Source organism: Humulus lupulus, chromosome 1, assembly GCF_963169125.1.
Source record: "Humulus lupulus chromosome 1, drHumLupu1.1, whole genome shotgun sequence".
Taxonomy (NCBI): domain Eukaryota; kingdom Viridiplantae; phylum Streptophyta; class Magnoliopsida; order Rosales; family Cannabaceae; genus Humulus; species Humulus lupulus.
This window is the reverse complement of record NC_084793.1, coordinates 114,293,292-114,312,312: the sequence shown is the minus strand read 5'-3', so window position 1 is coordinate 114,312,312 and position 19,021 is coordinate 114,293,292. Positions and strand designations below refer to the sequence as shown.

Below are 19,021 nucleotides of genomic sequence, written 5' to 3'. Positions count from 1 at the left end.
GTTTATGTTGTTTGTCATAAGAAGATTATGCTTATTATTGAATTGTCTATGTTATTTCAGTTTAAAGTTATGATGCAAAGACTAGTTTGTATTGTGATTATTTGTTGTATTTTATGCTTGTTCTTATTTAGTGGCCTTTTAACTCACCCCTTACTTTCGATTCAAGTAGATGATAGAATTTCTGTTTGTATGCAAGATGATCTGGGTAGTTTCAAAATCAAGTTTGTATGCCATGGGGAGCTATGAACGAAAACGATTTAGGAACACCAATAGACTTATGTTCTATCACGTTTATTTAAATTCCAGAGATACTTTAGTTATTTTTCTCTTATGAGCTGCATGCAAGAATTTTTTTTTTTTTTTGGAACTAATGGGCCCATATTGCATGTTTTTAATAAGGTCATACTGAATCTTTTGGATAATTGTTGGAAATTTTCTAAATAATTATAAAATGGTATTCTTGCAAAGATATTTGAGATAAGGCAATTTACACCATTGCCAAAAATCTAGTGAAACCCAAATGCATTTAAAGAAAGAAAGCCAAAAAGTTCAAAACAAGAAATGATGATTCAAATTCTCTTGAGGTTCTAGGAAGAAAAATGTTCCATTTTTCCTATATATATATATATTCTATTTTTCCTTCCTAATGACGATTACATGTTCTTTTTCTTCATCACCTTCTCCTGCTGCAAAATTACTTGAAAATTATCAAATTCTGGCTGAGAACTTTCAGCAATGGGTAAGAAAGTCATTAAGAACTTTTCATTTGTTAATGCATTTTATTTGATTAATATGTTTTTTATTTGAAAAAAGAGAAATGTAAGTATTTTTATTTCAATTTTTTTTTTTTTTTTGTTTTAATTTTTATGTCACTGCACAAAATACCCCTTTCCATAACATATAAATATAATAGTATTGAAAAAGTATTATGGTATATCAAATAATAAAATAATTGGTGGGAAAAAAAAATGGCGGTACAAAATTTGGGAGCCCGCGTTTTAGTAAACCTCTACACACTTCTGACCATCCTGTTACCGTCTTCCTCTTCTTCTTCTAATCAATTTTCTAAAACCTAGTTGAAAAAATTGGTAAAGACCAAACCTTGAACACCACCACCTCTTTCCAACGCAACCTCCTACAAGAGCCTCAACGAATGGAAGGAGCCTCTCAGTCGCCGAAAGAGCGAAGTCGGAGACCGAGTGATAACGGTCGTGCGATGATGAGGTGCTCCGACCATTCTAGTTACGGAGGCTCTCCGACCATTCCAGTGACCCAGTGATAATGGTCACCAGAATCGCCGACTCAGTCGAGGATGCTCTATTAACTCGCTCAGGACCGAATTCGTCTCTAGGCTTCCCGACAAGGTCCGTTCTGGTCTTGACGTTGAGTCCAGTCCCTACGATATCGACCTAACTCGGACCAGTGGCTTGAGTGGAGGTTTGTTTCAACTTCAATTAAAGAAAACTCTATTTTGTTACTGAGAAAATGCGCTCAAGGTATATGTCAGAGGAGGTTTGTTTGAAAATTCTAGAGAATTGTTAGCTAAACTGCAAGCTAAGGGCTACGCCGAAGATGAGGTAAACTTGTACAGTTGTACTGTTACAACTATCATTTAGTTTCATAGTCCTAGGTTTTCTAGTTTGTAATTACTATGAGATTTTCTCTTTGAGAGCATTTGTTTAACCTCAAATGTGTTGGATTTAAGTTGCATCATCGTTAAAGTTCAGTGTGGACGCCAATCCGCCACCGCACTCCAAACCCATACCCACGGTGGCGCCACTGTAGGTAAACCCACCTCACCTCTCTCTCTCTCTCTCTCTCAGACTCACTTCGGCACCTCTCTCACCTTAATTGATGTCACAGCTCACTCACGACAACCTCCCTCCCTTTCTCTCACTCTCATGGAGTCTTGGTGCCTCTTTTTTTCTCCATATCTCTTAGTGCTATAAATGTTCATATATGGAATCATTTGAGAATCTGTAGATTATAAGATTTTATATTATATATAATGGGATCTTTGGATTGTGTTGTCTTGGTATTGAAATGATACATGATCATTTTCAATTTCAACATAGAAATAATAATGATCCATGGTGTGTGCAATTGTGAAATTAAATAGGCCTTTGATGTTTTTTTTTATATGGGAAAGTAGGTTTCGGGTGCAATATGTTATTGTGTAGTTGGCATATGTATTGTTTGATGAAATGATCGTGTGAATAATTTGTTTATATAGTTGAATAGTCATCAAAATACTTTATGAACATTCATGGATATGCATTATGGGTCATTAGAGAATTATGTTTTATATTGTTAATGCTTTCTATTTTAGTTTTTTTTATTTATGTGATTATTTATGTATTTTGCTCATAACTCGTGTTTGTGAATTGATCAATTGAGCTATTGTTAGTTGTTGATTTTGATCACATCCTTTTATGCTTCTCGCCCATTGAAGCATGTTCCACTTTGGATATTAAGAGTTAAAATGCCTTCGCATACTGTGTTTTTCCTCCTTGTAATGTTTGTGTCATAAGCATCCTACATATAACATATTTGACTTATAGGATATGATTACTTTCTTACGATTTTCTAATAAAAGAGATTCAAATTGCTGCTTACTTTGTGAGAAATAAGTGCTTCTAAGTAGTTTCGTTATTCTGGGAGAATGTTCTCAAGAGAAATGTTGTATTAAAATTATGTATGTGTTGATGTTGATGAAGAAAAAAACTTGGGTGATTTAAAATTCAAAAGGAATACAGCTTCTCAATGGCGAACCAATCAAACCCTTAAGTACCAAAACATTCTTCTTGAATTAAGAGATTGTTGCATTTTTTATTTTTATTATTTTTAGAATCTGAAGAAGCTATTATCCCTACTAGAATAAGAAAAGCATACACCTATTGGTACTAACTAAAAATTAAGGATTTTTTTTAATTGTGCACATCAGCAAAGGAGAGTGAAGCACATATCCAAAAATGGAGGTATCGATACTTGGTGCTAGAATATAACATATCATGCCTTGCTCCTTCCCATTACCATATTCCTTCTCTCCTTCCAACTCAACTACACCAAATAATTCTTATCTCATTTATGCTAAAGCTTCACCAACAACGACAACAACTTTTGTTAAAGGAGAAAACATAGAACAACCTAACAATGGCGAAGTGAAACGTAACAGGACTCTTTCAAAATCTTACTCAGCCAAAAAGTCTGCTATTCTTGAAATTCAACTATCCCCTGATTTGGATTCTACTCTTACAAGGTGACCCTCTTCATTTTTTGTTTTGGAACTATATTTCTTTGTTAATTTGTTTGTTTTTTTTTTTTGTATCAGTGTCAGTTTATTTTATTCTTGTTAAATTTTGTTGGTGAGCCATGAAATGAAATTTGTGGGTTCGATTGGCATGTTGGGTTGTGAAATTTATTGCAAAATTTTAATGTTATGTTATTTTTTTTAGATTTGAGAAATGAAACCCTGTCTGGGATTTGTAATATCTTTGTTCTGAAATGGTTTGTATTCTTAGTTATCAAGAAAGTTTGCTGGGTCAAAGTCATCTTTAAGAGTTGAAGTTCAGTTGCAATTTTATCATGGACCATGATTTTACACTTGTATATTGTATGGATCATGAACTAATATCAACTTGAAACCCAGACATTAAATTTTTTAATCTTGTTTTGTATCAAATAAGAAAAAAACACCTATATCTGTAAAGTTCGAAAGGGGTCTCTTTTTTAGTGGAACATGATACAATAAAACATCAAAATTTGAACCTAACTCAACTAACTGAGAGGGGTTTCTCTTAAAATTGTAGTTCATTGATTATATGGTCTTTCCTGTATCAAGCCAATGTTCAGTAATCTATTTACTTATAAATATGAAGAATTTTCAATGTGGAATTTTGCCTTCTAGTATATAGATATTTTTTCTTCTCTTTTGATACTCTTATTATAAGAATCATGTGCATCCCTTGATTTTTTACATATGTGATTGCTTAGTCTTAATGTAGTTCTCTCAAATTGACAAGATAAAATGGTAACCTAACCAATAAGTTGTAACTTAAACGAGACCTTATTTTGCAGCTATGGAAATATTTTAAAAGTTCAGGACTTGAATGCAATATTACATCATTTTGGAATGCGAAAGAGATGGCACAAGCTTTCCCAGGTGCTACATCTTGCAAATTATTTAACTGAACACTCCATTGTTACATCTGTTGAACATACAAAGTTGGCTATGTATGCATTACTAAGTGTCGCATATATATGTATATATATTCCTAACGGTCTCTCATATAGCTCATTTAATTTGCCTAAAGTCATATGTAGTTTCTGTGTGTGTCTTTGTCCACATAAATGTTAGTGAACATGCATGCTTCTCTTTTGTTTTTTTGAATTTATCTAATAAAATGATTCAAGTGCGACTTTTAGGAATTAAAACTTAGAGATTATATGTTATGTTTGGCAACTTAATGATCTGCTTTTCCTTTGTTTTAATGGAGAAGTAGAAAATGTGTTTGTGGTTACTATATTATCGTACATTTGTTAGATGAATTTTATATGAGAGCTTTTGTACCTAATTTAGTTTTCTCGGAAACATATTGAACTTAATCTTAATTAGGTTCTTTTATCTCATCAATAAGAAATCATTAGAAGAGCAATCGTCCCTTTTAACTATTCTTCTGCTCGGATTGTATATTATCCTGCTACTTCATGGCTTGTCTGCCTTATGTTGGATTTTTTTTCTAGTAATCTTTGATAGGGATGTACACTCACAACAGACACAAAATGATATAGCAGAGAGAATGACAGGAGAAAATCTGCTATTATTTTATCGAATTTGACAGAAAATTAGTACAAGAACCTTTAAAGTGTTCGAGAGCCTGGTCTCTCCACAATCAACGTCCATTTATCCAAATCATCCTTATTAAGCTCAGCACCTTCCTATTTAAATTCCTGCCACATGGACAGTAGGCTTCCGTGTCATCTCCTCTTTTCCTATGTGTAACGTAGGTATTTTCAATAGGAGGCCTAACTTTTATTCTTTTTTTTTTAAAATTAAATCATCGTATATATATTTATAGTATATATAAATATATATATATATAGATGTATATATATACACACATTATAATGGGAAAAGGAATTTAACTTGAGACCTCCTCTATTAAGAGGAGATGTGTGGTTCCACGCATTCTAATCCTATGACTACTAATAGGAGGCCTATCAATCTTTAAGTAGGAACCACCTCATTTTTGTTCAGTTAAAGAGAAGTATTTGAGTGGCCTCTCTCTCTCTCTCTCTCTCTCTCTTACCCTATACATGTATTAATTTGACGGATGTATACCTGTTTTTATACATATTTCTTCCTGCATATAAGTAAATAAAATAGTGTGTTTTTGTCATTTTTATTTTCATCTTTAAGCATTCTCATTTAAATGAATTGAAGATGGTGTAATAATGTTGATTTAATTTCATTAATTTTTTAATAAGAGCTTCAGTTATTGTTGTTAAAATTTGTATATGATTCTTTTTGCTTTTATTGCAATGCTTCAATTGGATGCAACAAAATGTGAAGATTTGTCCTGCATCATATAACAACTATATAAAGTTCACGGGAGAGACTCACAATCCTATGGGTGCACTAGAAGTTTGTAATAGCATTCAGGATGAATCAACCAAAAAGAATATCGTCATCTGCAATTCTGTTCTTGGGAGTTTGGTTAGGAATGGAAAGTTTGATCATAGCATTAAGTTTTTTGGTCAGATGAAGCAGGATGGTTTAATACCAGATGTTGTTCCATATAGTATAGTAAGCCTTTTACTCATCTCTATAATTTGTTTCTTTTGCATTTATATTCAGAATCCAGGTTTTTGCTAATTAGTGTATTAAGTAGTAGTGGTAAAGTGTGCCGTGTAAGATGAATGAATTTTATCTAGAACATTGGTAAGGAATTAATTGATGTCCTCTCATACATTTCATCCTTTTATGGTTTTGTGAGGCAGGAATAAAAGGGGAAAAAATGATTAGATGGAGTGAGAAATTGGTTTTGATAACTTCATATTGAATTGATCTTATAACCCACTGATTCGCTTTGAACATCCTCAAAAAATTTCTTGTCTTTGTGGGTTTTACTATTCAATTTATGATTGTGTTTTTCCTTTCTTAGTTGTCAGATATTAGTGCAGTTGTCTTATCTGTAATCTGCGTGATGTTGTGGAGCCTTAAATATATGTTGATACGTAAAATACTTGGCATAGTAACTGCAGTTCTATTGAATTATACCTTACATAATAATTTTTGGTTTTCTTTAGTTACTTTTAGGTTGTATCAAAGCTAAACAAGGCTATCCAATAGCAATGGAACTTGTTCAGGAGTTGCAGCAAAATGATGTGCAAATGGACAATGTAATTTATGGGACTCTTCTGGCCATATGTGCTTCACATAATAAATTGAGTGAAGCAGAAAGCTATTTTAACTGGATGAAAGAAGAAGGCCATTCGCCAAACATTTTTCATTATAGCTCTTTGCTCAATGCATACTCTATATGTGGAGACTATAAAAAGGCCGACATTTTGATTCAAGATATGGAGTCGACTGGGTTACCTCCAAACAAGGTTTTGCTTATAATGGAAATGGTGTTTTTTTTTCAATTTATATTTGTTTCCATGATTCTGTTTAGTTTGTGTCTAGCTTTCTGTACTTTCACTATCAAAAAGTGGCTTATTTAACTTTGCATACATACTTGAGCATATTTGAAGTACGAAGCCTGAAGGAAATTATCTACCATAAAGGCCACATTGCTGTCTAAATAAGAAGGGCAAGTAATTTCAAATGCAAAAATAGGGAGACATTGTTTACGTATATTTGTAACTATGTTGCGATTTCTGGTTGGCTTGGTGTAATAATCTTTCCTACATTGCTTTTCATTTTCTTCACAGATTGATGTTTACTTTTTCATAGTTTAAATACACTGTTTCTTCATTTCAGTACTCTACATTGCTTTCAGGTGATATTAACAACTTTACTCAAGGTATATGTCAGAGGAGGTTTGTTTGAAAAGTCTAGAGAATTGTTAGCTGAACTGCAAACTAAGGGCTACGCCGAAGATGAGGTAAACTTGTACAGTTGTACTGTTACAACTATCATTTAGTTTCATAGTCCAAGGTTTTCTAGTTTGTAATTACTATGAGATTTTCTCTTTGAGAGCATTTGTTTAACCTCAAATGTGTTGGATTTAAGTTGCATCTTTTTGCTACAACTACTGGTAATGTTTGTCTTTGTGTTGTGAAACTTTCAACTTGCTTTTTACTTATTTGTTCTTCTTTGTGAGATGATATGACTAATTATCTTAATTCCAAAACAACAAAATTTCCTTTCGTCATTCAATTTAATATCAAATCTGTCAAGTAAGCATAGCCATTATGTTGATTGATTGATTAATTTTTTAAAAATGTTTTGGAACTAACAATATATGCTCGTCTCTTGTCAAACATTTGGTTATGATTCATGGCAACTTAGAGTTCTTTGTAATTTTACTAAAAATCTATATTCATTTCCTTTTGGCCCCTGGGGGAATGCTACCTACACTTTTTATTAGCTCCAGTTTTTTTTTTTCGTTTTGTGATTGTATGTTTGTCACTCATCATCAATCTATTTTCAGATGCCATACTGTTTATTGATGAATGCACTTGCTAAGACTTTCTGATTAGCATGATTAGTGATACTGTAGTGTACTGTGCATGATTAGCATGCTATGAGACTATATTATATTTTATGTACTTGTATAAATGTATATATTTCCATGCTTAAGACAACCATGTCAATCCTTTAGGCTTTCTTCAAGCGTTTGGATTTGTGCTTATCTCATTATTAGTTTTTATTTCTTTCAAATTTGTGATTAGTTTCTGATGGGTGCATTGTGTAACTATCAGATTTTGCTTAATTTTATTTTCTGATGGAATTTACAATTGCTGATAAATTTTTGGGACCAAGGACTAGTTCTTTCGTTAATCTTTGAAGATGCTTTATTTTCCATCTTTTATATTCAATGTGACAGTATACACACACACACATGCATCACATAGTTTTGACTAGTGGCCATCATTTTAATCAGTTTCTTCATTTATCCTTGTTCACTTCATGAAGACCTTAAAATAATAATACAAACAGATAAGTATTTATCTTAGTTTTCCATATGGATTCATGGGTTATTATTTTTTTGTTATAACTGTGTTGGAAGTAAAATCATTTGGATTACATGTTTGCATTTGGTTATGTTGTTGCTGTCATTGGCCTATGCTCCATCATAATTAGTGGAATCTTGTCATTTTTTGCTTATTATTTTTTTTTCATTTGCTTAAAGTAATTTTCTACACCAATTGCCAATTTTTTGTTTGAATTCTCCCCTTTTCATTGTATATATAGTCCAAATCCAATAAATCTATAAATTGGACTTACTACTGATATATGCCCTTACCATTGTTATTTACATGAATTCTAGTTTTACTCCAGTCATTGGTTCATAAACGAGAAATTAATTCCACAAATCTATGTTGACCAGTAGTTTGGTTTAGAGAAAAGTTTTGCATTTAATCAACTAGACTATGTTTTTACTTGTTCTGGTTCATCAACTTGGCTAATGGCATATCCACTAATTAAATATCTATGAGCTGAGTACTCAAGTCTCAGAGCATCTTATTAATTTAAGTATTACTAGTAAATAGTTGTTTAAATATGATTTCAATTTGGCTGGTGCCTTGTTACTTAATGAAATTCTTTGATGATATTTCTTATGAAGAGTCTAAACATGTGCTCTAACTATCTTTGGTAGACAATGCTCTATTGAGGTTAGGTTTCTTCATTCATGTTTTGTCTAGTGCAACTTAAGCAGTTTATTCATTTTAGGCTTGTTGTTCAGAAACTTTAACCCAAGGATCCTGCACTAGCAATTAAAATCATTGAAGAGAAACCATTCGTTTGAGCAGCTTTTATTTACACTTTAATTGTAAACATGTTTAATTTATTAAGTATGTTTGACCGTGGTTATTGTAATCCTAGTGATGACTAAGTGATTATAATGCATTTATATAGTAAATACAAGAGGTGCACAAGAAAGCAAGGTAATCCTAGTGATGACTAAGCTTCGACTCTGCTGTATGAACTTACTTGTGTCAATATGATCTTCTGCTTTAGTGGTAGCTATGATTATGGCAGTGAAAACATTTGATAACTACTGAATTTAAATTGGATTTTTTTTTGTCAATAATAGATACTTGTGACAGACTTTGAATTCTTTAGTTTGGACTATTAGAAACTGGTGTAATGCTATGAATGTATGGCCTGCCCTTATTGTTGAGACAAGCAATGCTTTCAGGGCTTTATACAGGGCATTCTAACATCATCTGAACAGGTGGGCTTTTTATTTCCCTTGTGCACACTATAAATGATTAATGGAAAGATTGTAGTACTTTTATTACTACAAATTTTATCTATTAAGTGGTAGCTGCTAGATCTGTTATGGTTTTCTATGAATCTGTTAGTCTTACTCTAATTTTTAGCTCATTATAAGTGATGTATTCTCTTTTTCTATTTAACACTTCAATATATTTCAATAAAGTTCAGTTCATTCATTCTTTATCCTCTCTGATTTTCTCATTCACTTTCATTTCTGAATTTAACTGTTTGTTTTGTGGGAAATTCATATGCTTAGATTTTTCTTTCTTAATAGGCTGATATGACCATGTTAGAAGACAAACTACCAACAAAAAGATGACTTTCATCAGCCCTTGTCAAGGTATAAAGAAGAAAGTCTTCTGTTGTGCTTTAGAATTATGCTGCTGAATGTTTCTTTCATTTTCATTAAGTTTTAGGTATTGATAGAGTACTCTGTTTGGCAGTGGAATTTTCTCTTCGTTCATCTCTTAGCTTATTGTTTTAAGTTGCATGTTTCGTTGCTTCAGTCGTTTTGCATGGTAGTACATCTTGCTATACCCTACTGTTTCGTGAAGTTTTGGAGTTATTACAAATTTAATTTAAACTTTATATGCTTACAGGTGGAAACTAGCTTAAGTCTTATGTTCTTAATAATAAAAGGACTTTTTTTTTACAATGTGCAGGTATATTGAGATGATTTCTTTGGAGCAATTCTTGACAACATTTGTAGTTGAGGCCTTTAGAATGGAAGAATGTATTTCACTAATTTTTGTATACATTTCTTGTTTTGTATTTAGTGATAAAGGAATTTGAATTGGGCATAAATTATGTTGTAATATGATTTCTTAAGCCTAGACTAGTAGACTAAATATTTTAATTACATTTGAGTAATTAATAAAAATCTATTTATGTTACCTTATTTGGCTTCAACTTTCATATTTGTTTTCCTAGTTTTGTGTAAGTAAAAAAAGATTATGTTTCTCTAAGCTAATATAACACATGTGTTATACTAAAGTGTAGTATAACACAAATAATGTGTTATACTAAAGTGTAGTATAACACAAAAAATGTGTTATACTAAAGTATAGTATGTTGACGGTCAGAACTCGTCAACTAAGTTAAGTTGGAAAGAATTGCAAAATAAAGATTATCAATAGAAAAGCCTTAGAAATTTAAGTATCAACTCAAGAACAACTGCAGGAGAACAATGGTGAAATCAATTTTCATTCACTATGGTGCACTTGCTACAGTAAATTTTCCAACCCCCTTCCATGTGGAAATGGGGTTCATTTTATAGTAGGCTCTAATGGCCTTGGATACATGGTGGTCCAGGGGACCAGGTGGTATACAAGTACTCTGTCAGGAGAGTGGTCTCAGGGGTAGTGGTGTTGGTTCCAGTACATGGCCAGGTACCATGAGGATGTCTCCATTACTTAATCTGTACGTATGTCAAAGGAGTGGTGGACATAGTGGCGCAGGTGGTGGTGGTATCGACTCTGACACCTGGCCATAGACACACAGGCCCTAGCCCTTCTCCCAGAACTCCCACAACCGTACTGGTACGGGTGTCCGTACTCAACATACAGGGTCTTAAAGGACGTACCCAGTACTAGATTGACAAGTATGTTCCATTTGAATCATACTTGGGCTTTTACCTCCAACTGCTGGGGCCTCGATAGGCCTTCGTAATAGAGACCACATCGAGGTTTAGGGAGTGAGACACTTTATGTATTGAACGGTCGTGGCGCGAGGTAAGGCTCTTGGATCCTTAGCGCGAGGCGCCCGGAGCACCTCAAGGTCACCCCCAGACATAGGTGATAAGTGTGCAAGACGGTCTTGGGGGCTTGAGACAACGTGGCCTCGCTAGAGGCTTGGGTGTGCGAGTCGAGCTGCATCCCTTGCAAGGCCAACTTTAGGATGTGGCTGTGGCGAGGGTGTCCTCCGCGAGGCATGGAGCGCTCGGGGCGCGGAACCGAAGGCGCACGGGGCGCAAGGCCATGGGCGCGGGACAGTGCCGCACAGGGGCGCGAGACCGAGGGCTCTCGGGCGCGAGGTTGTGGGCGTAGGGGCGCGAGGCTGTGCCGCGTAGAGGCGCGAGGCCATGGTGAGGGGCACGCAAGGCCGTGTCGCATAGGGCACGCGAGGCCGAGGGCGCACGGGTGCGAGGCCATGGGCGCACAGGCCGTGGGCGCAGGGGAGCGAGGCTGTGGGGCGCGTGCACGTGTGGCCATGGCGCGGGGCACGCGAGGCCAAGGGGCACGCGGACACACGAGGCCACGGTGCAGGGGCATACGAGGCCGTGGCATGCAGGGTGCGAGACGGGGCCCTTAAATATTTGGTGCGATATGCCCGTAGCATATCAGGCGTACCCACGAGGCGCTTATGGGAGCCTATCTTGTGCTTTTGGCCTTTTTATAGCTGTTGAATTTCGAGCATCCATACTTGCCCCCAAGTCTAGGAGAGGACCTTTAGGTGCTTTGGTAGACTATTCTCTTTAATTCTTATAAATAGGCCTACATGCAAGGCTCATTATTTTCACCTCACTTCTTTGGCTGAGTGGTTTTGAGAATCCTTCCTCTTTCAAGAGGTAAGCGGTTCAATCCCCTACATCCTCATTTTTTCCATAGTTTCCTTCATTTTATTTTTTCATTTCATTTTATTTTTTTTTACATATGAGCTAATTTTTCGGTATGTCTATTTGGAGGCTAACACATCCTTTTTGTCTATTTTTGCAGATGTGTATTTTCGACCATTTGGTGCTTTTGTCCCTCGACCACTTCTTTGGCCTCGACAACCTCTAATTTCTACATCTTGAGGTATATTCTCTTTTTCCCTTGTTTTCATTGGGTCCAAATTAGCGTTACTCGGGATGGGGTACCATGGCCTGAGTTTGCAGTGAGTTTGCCCAGTTGCATGCCCCTCTTTTTTATACCCTGTAGTGGGTCATGTAGGGCGTTTGCATCTAGAGGTATTAAGCCTATTCCTTTGTGTTTTGTAGCCATCCCCTCATTTATACGTGAACCCCTTTTTGCTTTCAGGACGAGGTTTCATGGCCAGTGACGGCCCGTCCGACATACCTCCGGGGGTTGAGTTTATTGACCTGTCCTCAGACCCAGAGTCCCCTGAGGAAAACCCTTACCAGGACTATGACTCCTTAAGGCAGGCCCGTATTCACCATCTTGAGTACATGGCTGAACTTAGGCGTAAAATTTGGGTGCTGGAGAGCGAAATTGACTCGGTGTCTAGAGGAGACGGAGCACCTTTCCCCCCAGACCTTAGTGACCATGTAGCGAGCCTTAGGGTGACCCTTTTAGAGTTGCAGAGGGAGTTAGAGTTTATGGAGGGACACCTTCTGCCTGAGCCCTCCAACCCATCCTCGCCTGATGACTGTCGTGGGGCTGCCTCCGCTTCTCCTCAACCCCTAGTCTCGGTTTTTCCTAGCTCAGCACTTCCGCAGTCGCTCCCTCGATGGAAGACTCTTGCTAGGAAGAAAAAATGGAGGGTCAAGTGTTCTATCTCTTCCTCACATTTTTCTTTTGATTTTGCAGATATGCCAAGGGCATGACGACAAGTATCTACCCATGAACAGGACAACGCTCCTTTACTGGCGTCCGAGCTGGTGTCGCATGTGTCAGAGAATAAATGGAAAGAAATTGTGAAGCACTATCGTGTTCCCCCAGAATACACCTTATACGCTCCTCTGGAGACATGCCGAGCTGACCGCCCTAGGACTGGCCTCGTGGCTCTGAGCGAGCACATTTTGAAGGCAGGTGGCACCATCCCCTTACACCCGTTTTTCGTAGCGGTCCTTAACTATTTCGACCTGGCGCCCCTTCAGCTGTCACCCAACAATTGGTTGACCTTGAGCTGCCTTTTTGTGGTGTTCAAGGAACTGGCTAAACGTGCTCCTATGGCGCAAGAGGTGCACTTCCTGTACAACCTCATGCCCTCTCCCATGTCCAAGGGCTTCTACTATTTGCAAAAGGCCAATAACGAGCTCCCCTTGATAGACGGCTCAGTGTCCAATACGGGGTCTTGGAAACAGGAATTTTTCTTTGTAGAGGGCCCTCTTTCTGTCCGCGAGCACTTCCACGCCACCCCCAGTAAGTACCCTGGGCCTCATTTTCTTTTTGTTGGAACTTATTGTTTTGTGCTTATGTTTGCATTGACAATGGCGTGGATCATGTAGAGCAATTTGCCGTTCCCGCGGTCCTTGGGTTGGAGGCGGACGCCGTGAAGGACCTCATTAATGCTGACCCCGCCACGAAGAAGGCGACATTCTTATTCACCATGGAAAATCTTAACCTCCACCAGTTGTCCCCGGTTTCGGACCCCAAGTTCCTGTGGTCGATTTTTGGGTAAAAGAAGACAATGGTTGTAACGCCCTACTACCTTAGAGCCGTTACTAAGTGAGTTTAAAACAGAAATTGTGCGTTTAATTGACTCAAAGTGGTTCCTAAAACCAAAAGTGTGATTAAACCAGAGTTTAAGGCTGTATTCTTTTAAAATGGTCAACTTCATTGAAAACGTTAAATATAAAACATCTGGGATCCCAAAATAAGGTTTACAAAATGTTTACAACCCAAAATAGATTTACACTTGATCATCTATCAAAAGAATGGTTAAATACAGCCATATACAAAATGCCCCCAACCAAAGCAGTCGGGCAGGCCGAACATGTACGCGCCGCCCCCACGCTCTCCATACTCATGGCCGGTTGACTGACTCCTTGCTTTTACCTGCCACACGGAGCACCTGTGAGCCGAAGCCCAGCAAGAAAACCCAAAATAACACATATCATAAGCAAAACAAATAGCTGGCAATAATTCACTGATACATAGGAAAACCACCATAATAAACAAGTACGGCCATGCCGCTCCCAAGGCCTTACCAAAGCCTGGAGTTTCGGTTCTCACCGCGAGGATAACTCATGTATCCCTTGGGTCCCACCCTGAATATAAGCATCCCATGTGCTGTGTTACTTTCGGCCCACGGCCGCCCCGGCCTATGCCGTACCCGGCCTCTGCTGCTCGTTTCAACATAATAACACATATAGTACATTCAAAATAAACATTCACACACATCATGGTTCATTTAAGGTTAAGCATTTGCACGTAATACAATCCGGGCCACGCCCTACAATCACACAGTGGGGCCATGCCCTAAACTCGAGTGTTATGGTTTTCTTACCTTTAGATTAAGTAGCCTTGATCAACCTGACTCCTTGAGCACGATCTTACCCGAGCCCTAGCGCTTACCTAAGCAAAATCCACAAGTCAAAGTCATCACCAATCCTCAAGTCCAAAACCTAGCCTCGGGACTAATCCCGAGCCCCCCCCGGGAAGTCCTAAATCCCCAAAACAAAGTGGCGGAATCGAGCCCCGAACCCTAGGTCAAAATCCCTTCACAAAAGCCCAAAAATCCCCTCTGTGAATAGTGCAGCGCTACAGCGCTCAAAAGTTAGCGCTGTAGCGCTACAAGCAGAACCACCCTCACCAGACAGGGGCTAGCGCTACAGCGCCCCCTGCCTAGCGCTGTAGCGCTAGTTGCAGCACAGCAAAACCAAAAATCGCATCTTGCGATTTTCTTCCTCCATTTCGAACCCAAACTTGTCCAACTCTTTCCCAAGCCCAAAAACAAACATATATACACCACACACTCATCCCAAGCACCCCAAGAACTCAATCCCAAGCTCAAGCAACCCACAACTCAAAATCTAACCCAATGAACCCCAAAACCAGAAAAATCAATCAAACAACAAGGATAGGGTCATAGAAATCATACCGTGGGTGGAATTTCGACCTTGAACTACACCCTAGACCTCCTTGGCTTGCACCTTTACAACCTTGACCTGTTTTCCCCAAAAACCCCATCCATTTAGCTCAAAAACACAGTTCAAAACCAGCAAAACCCTAAAACCGAAAACCTCAAGAACTTACCTCAAATCTCTGATTTGATCTTGCTAATCTCTTGCAAATCCACAAACCTAGCTTACCACTGAGCTTCACCTCAAGAAAATCAAAGAAAAAGGGTGGGAGAACCACAAACCAAACCTTCAAAGCCAACCCTTCAGCTTTCCCTCTCTTCTTTTCTCTTCTTTCTTTTCAGCCTAAAGTTTTCTCTACTAAATCCACTAAGTATAAAGGCCTCCTTTATTTTATCTCTTGCAAGCCTAATGACCAAAATACCCTCTCTTATTAATTCTAAGCCTTTATGTCCATAAAGGGCATTTTAGTCATAATACCCAAATTCCCACTAATTCCTCAAGTGTTCCTAATAATTCCCGCTCGCTACCCAAAGCCTAATAAATCACCAAATACATTCCCAAATTCTCGATTAACTCCCCAGGCTTAACCCAAGCCTGGTACAGGTTCCCGCTTTGACTTCCCGCTAACCCGCTCGTTCTAGGATCGTCTCGAGTCATAGATCACAGGTATCAACATAGTCATGCCCAACATGGCCAAATTACAAATATGCTCAATTAGGTCTACATGCATATTAATTCACATTATCGTGCACCACAATAAATCACATAATCATAAAACGTGCACTAAATCATAAGCATGCATAAAACCCATTAAAGACCCACACAGAATTCCATTATGCCCTCCAGGCACGCTATCTCAGGCCCTAAGCCTTAACACCGAATTTGGGGTCGTTACAATGGTTGTGCCGGCTGAGCCTTTCCCAGACGAAGGTGAGGCTGAGGATGAGCCGGGGGAAGCCCTCCTTGAACGCGGGGGACCTCACCAGCGATCCTCGTCCCCCGGGGGGTGCCCCCCTTATGTCTCTTATGACCAGGGCATAGCCTTCCAATCTCAAGACCAGCATGTTGTACCGGGGTGCTTTGTTTGCCCTAACCCTGAGGGCTATGATGCCTTCACTCAGGCTCCTCTCGACCCTGGACCATCGGGGACTTATTTCGCTGATCTTCCGGAGCCTCCCTCTGATCTACCGGGGCCTCACTTTTCCATTTTCACCGCGCCCCCTCCCGTTTCGGCGAGCGGGTCGTCTGTCCTCACCCAGCCAGGTGCCCCTGGTGCGGATGGGGAGCCCTGGGTGACTCAGATGGCGATGTCTTATGGGCAGTGATACATCCAACTTGCCTCAGGCCTCCCCGTATCTGACTGGAACGGTCTTGGGAATGTTGCTCAGTTGGACCTTGGGGAAAACCTAAGGCGCACCATGACTTGGGTGAGTTCCTACACCTCGCGTCGGCCCTATTATGTATAGATGTACATGCATATATATATATATATTTTGTTACTTATTGTTGCTGTTGTTAACTTTCTTGCGTAGGCCTATACTGTGGCTTTGCGGTTTGCCGACTCGGCTGGCAATCTCTCCGCGTTGTGCACCGAGAAGGACCGTCTCGCAGCACGGGCTCAGGAGCTTGAGAGAGAGCTTAATGAAACCAAGGATAAATTGACAAGGGTTCGGACCAAACTTGCCAACTCGTTAATAAAGAGGAAGAAAGCGGTTGCCAAGGCCTCAAAGCTGCAGGACACGCTTACCAAGCTAGAGAGCGAGCTCCAGGGTACCCAGGCTACCGCAGCTGCTGCACAGGCGAGGGTCTCTTCCCTAGAGATCGATCTTGAAGCTGCTAGAGCTGAGGTTGCTGCGTTGCAGGAGAGGGTTACCTCTTTAGAAGCAGAGAGGGCGACTACTGAGCATAGGTCTATAGAGCGCGCCCTTTATGGCGTATGGAGGCAGGACCCCAATTTTGACTTCTCCTCCTTTGGCGAGTATGCCGTGACCCGGGTGGCTGGGTGGAGCGCCCGGGGCAGGAGGCCCTGAGGTTGCTATTTCATTACCTCTGCCAGCCCGTTGTAGATGTATGCTCGCTTGAGTCGTTGTAATATTATCGTTCTTACTATTTTTCTTTTGTAAATCTTATACTGTCTTCAAAACTTTCTTTTTCAATGTATATATACATGTGTTGCTATTTATCTCTTATTCTATTGCATTTGAGGTCCTTTTGAGCCTGTATGATGGGGTTTGGTTGGTTCCCCTCTTTTATTTACCAGACTGGAGGTCCTTTGGAGCCCATGTGAAAGGGTTCACTGGGACCTCTTTTGGTGCCTCTTGATTACTTTTATAAGGATATTTTGACCCGTTGGGTCCTAGCTATCCTTTTATATATTCTTGCGCGCGCTTATTATTTTTTTGCGAGAAGCGTCCTTCTCGTCGTTATTCATAGTACTATTTTTGCAAGGGTCTCTTTTAGGACCCTTTTTGGCTAGACGGCTTGGTGGCTGCTCTAGACTTATTAGTGTTGTTACTATATATATATATTTTCTTTTTTTTTGTAAGACCCTTTGGCCTCCTTGATGTTCACAAGGGTAGCTAATCCTTGTGAACCCAAGGGATGCCTTGCAAGGTCCTCTCCCTGTTTTCTATATATAAGGACTTTGCCTAAGGCCTCGATATAAGGGGTCCTTCTGGGACCTCCCGTTAAAGGGTCCTTTTTAGGGTCATGGTCCCTTTTGGGTCCTCCTGATGGAGGACCCTTTTAAGGATCCTCCTGGTGCATAGGGTCCTTTTTAGGATCCTGGTGCAAGGGGTCCTTCTTTGGATTCTCCTGCTTATTGCTTGCTTTATCTTCACGGGCCACTTCCTCTTGATGGCGGGCCCTTTTTAGGATCCTCCTGGTGCATAGGGTCCTTTTTAGGGTCCTCCTGATAGGGGGTCTTTTTTAGGGTCTTCCTAATAGAGGGCCCTTTTTAAGATCCCCTGTTAGAGGGTCCTTTTTAGGATCCTCTTAGTAGAGGGTCCTTTTTAGGAGCCTCCTTTTTAGGAAGGCAAGGGGTCCTTTTTAGGATCCTCCGTTAGAGGGTCCTTTTTAGGAGCCCTTTTTAGGTTCCCCTTGCTTGCTGCATGTTTTTGCCTCCTGTCCTGTCCCCCAAGTGTTTGGTGAAATTTATTTCGGCAGGCACTTTGGCTGAAGCCCGCGTAGCGAAGAAAAGTAACACATGAAGTTGCAAACAGTTCCATTCATAGCATGCGGTTTACAACCAACCTTGTAAATAAAAGGGTTACATCTAACTAGGAGGTTACCTAGGTAGCCTCTTTGATTCTTACTTACTTAAGCTAAAACAACAAGGAACAAACTAAACATAGGTTCTTTTTGCACTGAGTGCCGAAGCCTCGCTGGTAGCACTTTTCGAGATGATCCGTAACTCGTGGGTCCAACTTGTGTGGGTCTAACTTGTGTGGGTCGCTCCTTCATACACAACCATTGCCATCGGTATAGATGGTTTCGTGGCTGTGCAGAGGGACATGTTATAGCATTCCCTCGCTTCCTTCTGCTCCCCTTTCACGCATGTTACTCCCCCAGGGGTTGGGAATTTCATAGCCAGGTGATACACAGAAGTTATCGCCTTCAATTTTCTCAGAGAGGGTCTCCCTAATATCGCATTGAAGGCTGAGGTGCAATCCACCACGACAAAGTTAGCCATTACGGTGGTTTTCCTGGGTTGCTCCCCCATGGTGAGGGCTAATTCAATTGCTCCCAGGGGCTGCATCTAATCTCCCGTAAACCCATACAAAGACGTAGTGCAAGGTTTTAGGTGACGGAGGCTCAATCCCATC

At 39.4% G+C, this 19,021-nt stretch overlaps 1 protein-coding gene across 9 annotated transcripts; it reads left to right on the top strand.

Moving 5' to 3' along the window:
- The first annotated feature begins 963 nt into the window (after nt 1–963).
- Nucleotides 964–10,344, top strand: LOC133796993 (pentatricopeptide repeat-containing protein At1g10910, chloroplastic-like). Of its 9 annotated transcripts, none has more exons than XM_062234765.1 (10): nt 964–1,577; nt 1,706–1,785; nt 3,097–3,259; nt 4,078–4,162; nt 5,573–5,806; nt 6,310–6,612; nt 7,005–7,109; nt 7,659–9,407; nt 9,726–9,791; nt 10,114–10,344. In XM_062234765.1, exons 1-8 carry the CDS (start codon nt 1,573–1,575, stop codon nt 7,701–7,703), a joined length of 1,020 nt encoding a protein of 339 aa, XP_062090749.1. In that variant the 5' UTR covers nt 964–1,572; the 3' UTR covers nt 7,704–9,407; nt 9,726–9,791; nt 10,114–10,344. The 9 variants fall into 9 exon arrangements, with proteins under 9 accessions (XP_062090749.1, XP_062090733.1, XP_062090716.1 ...); XM_062234749.1 differs by having other exon boundaries at nt 2,945–3,259; XM_062234732.1 differs by having other exon boundaries at nt 964–1,785; nt 2,945–3,259.
- Nucleotides 10,345–19,021: the final 8,677 nt, after the last annotated feature.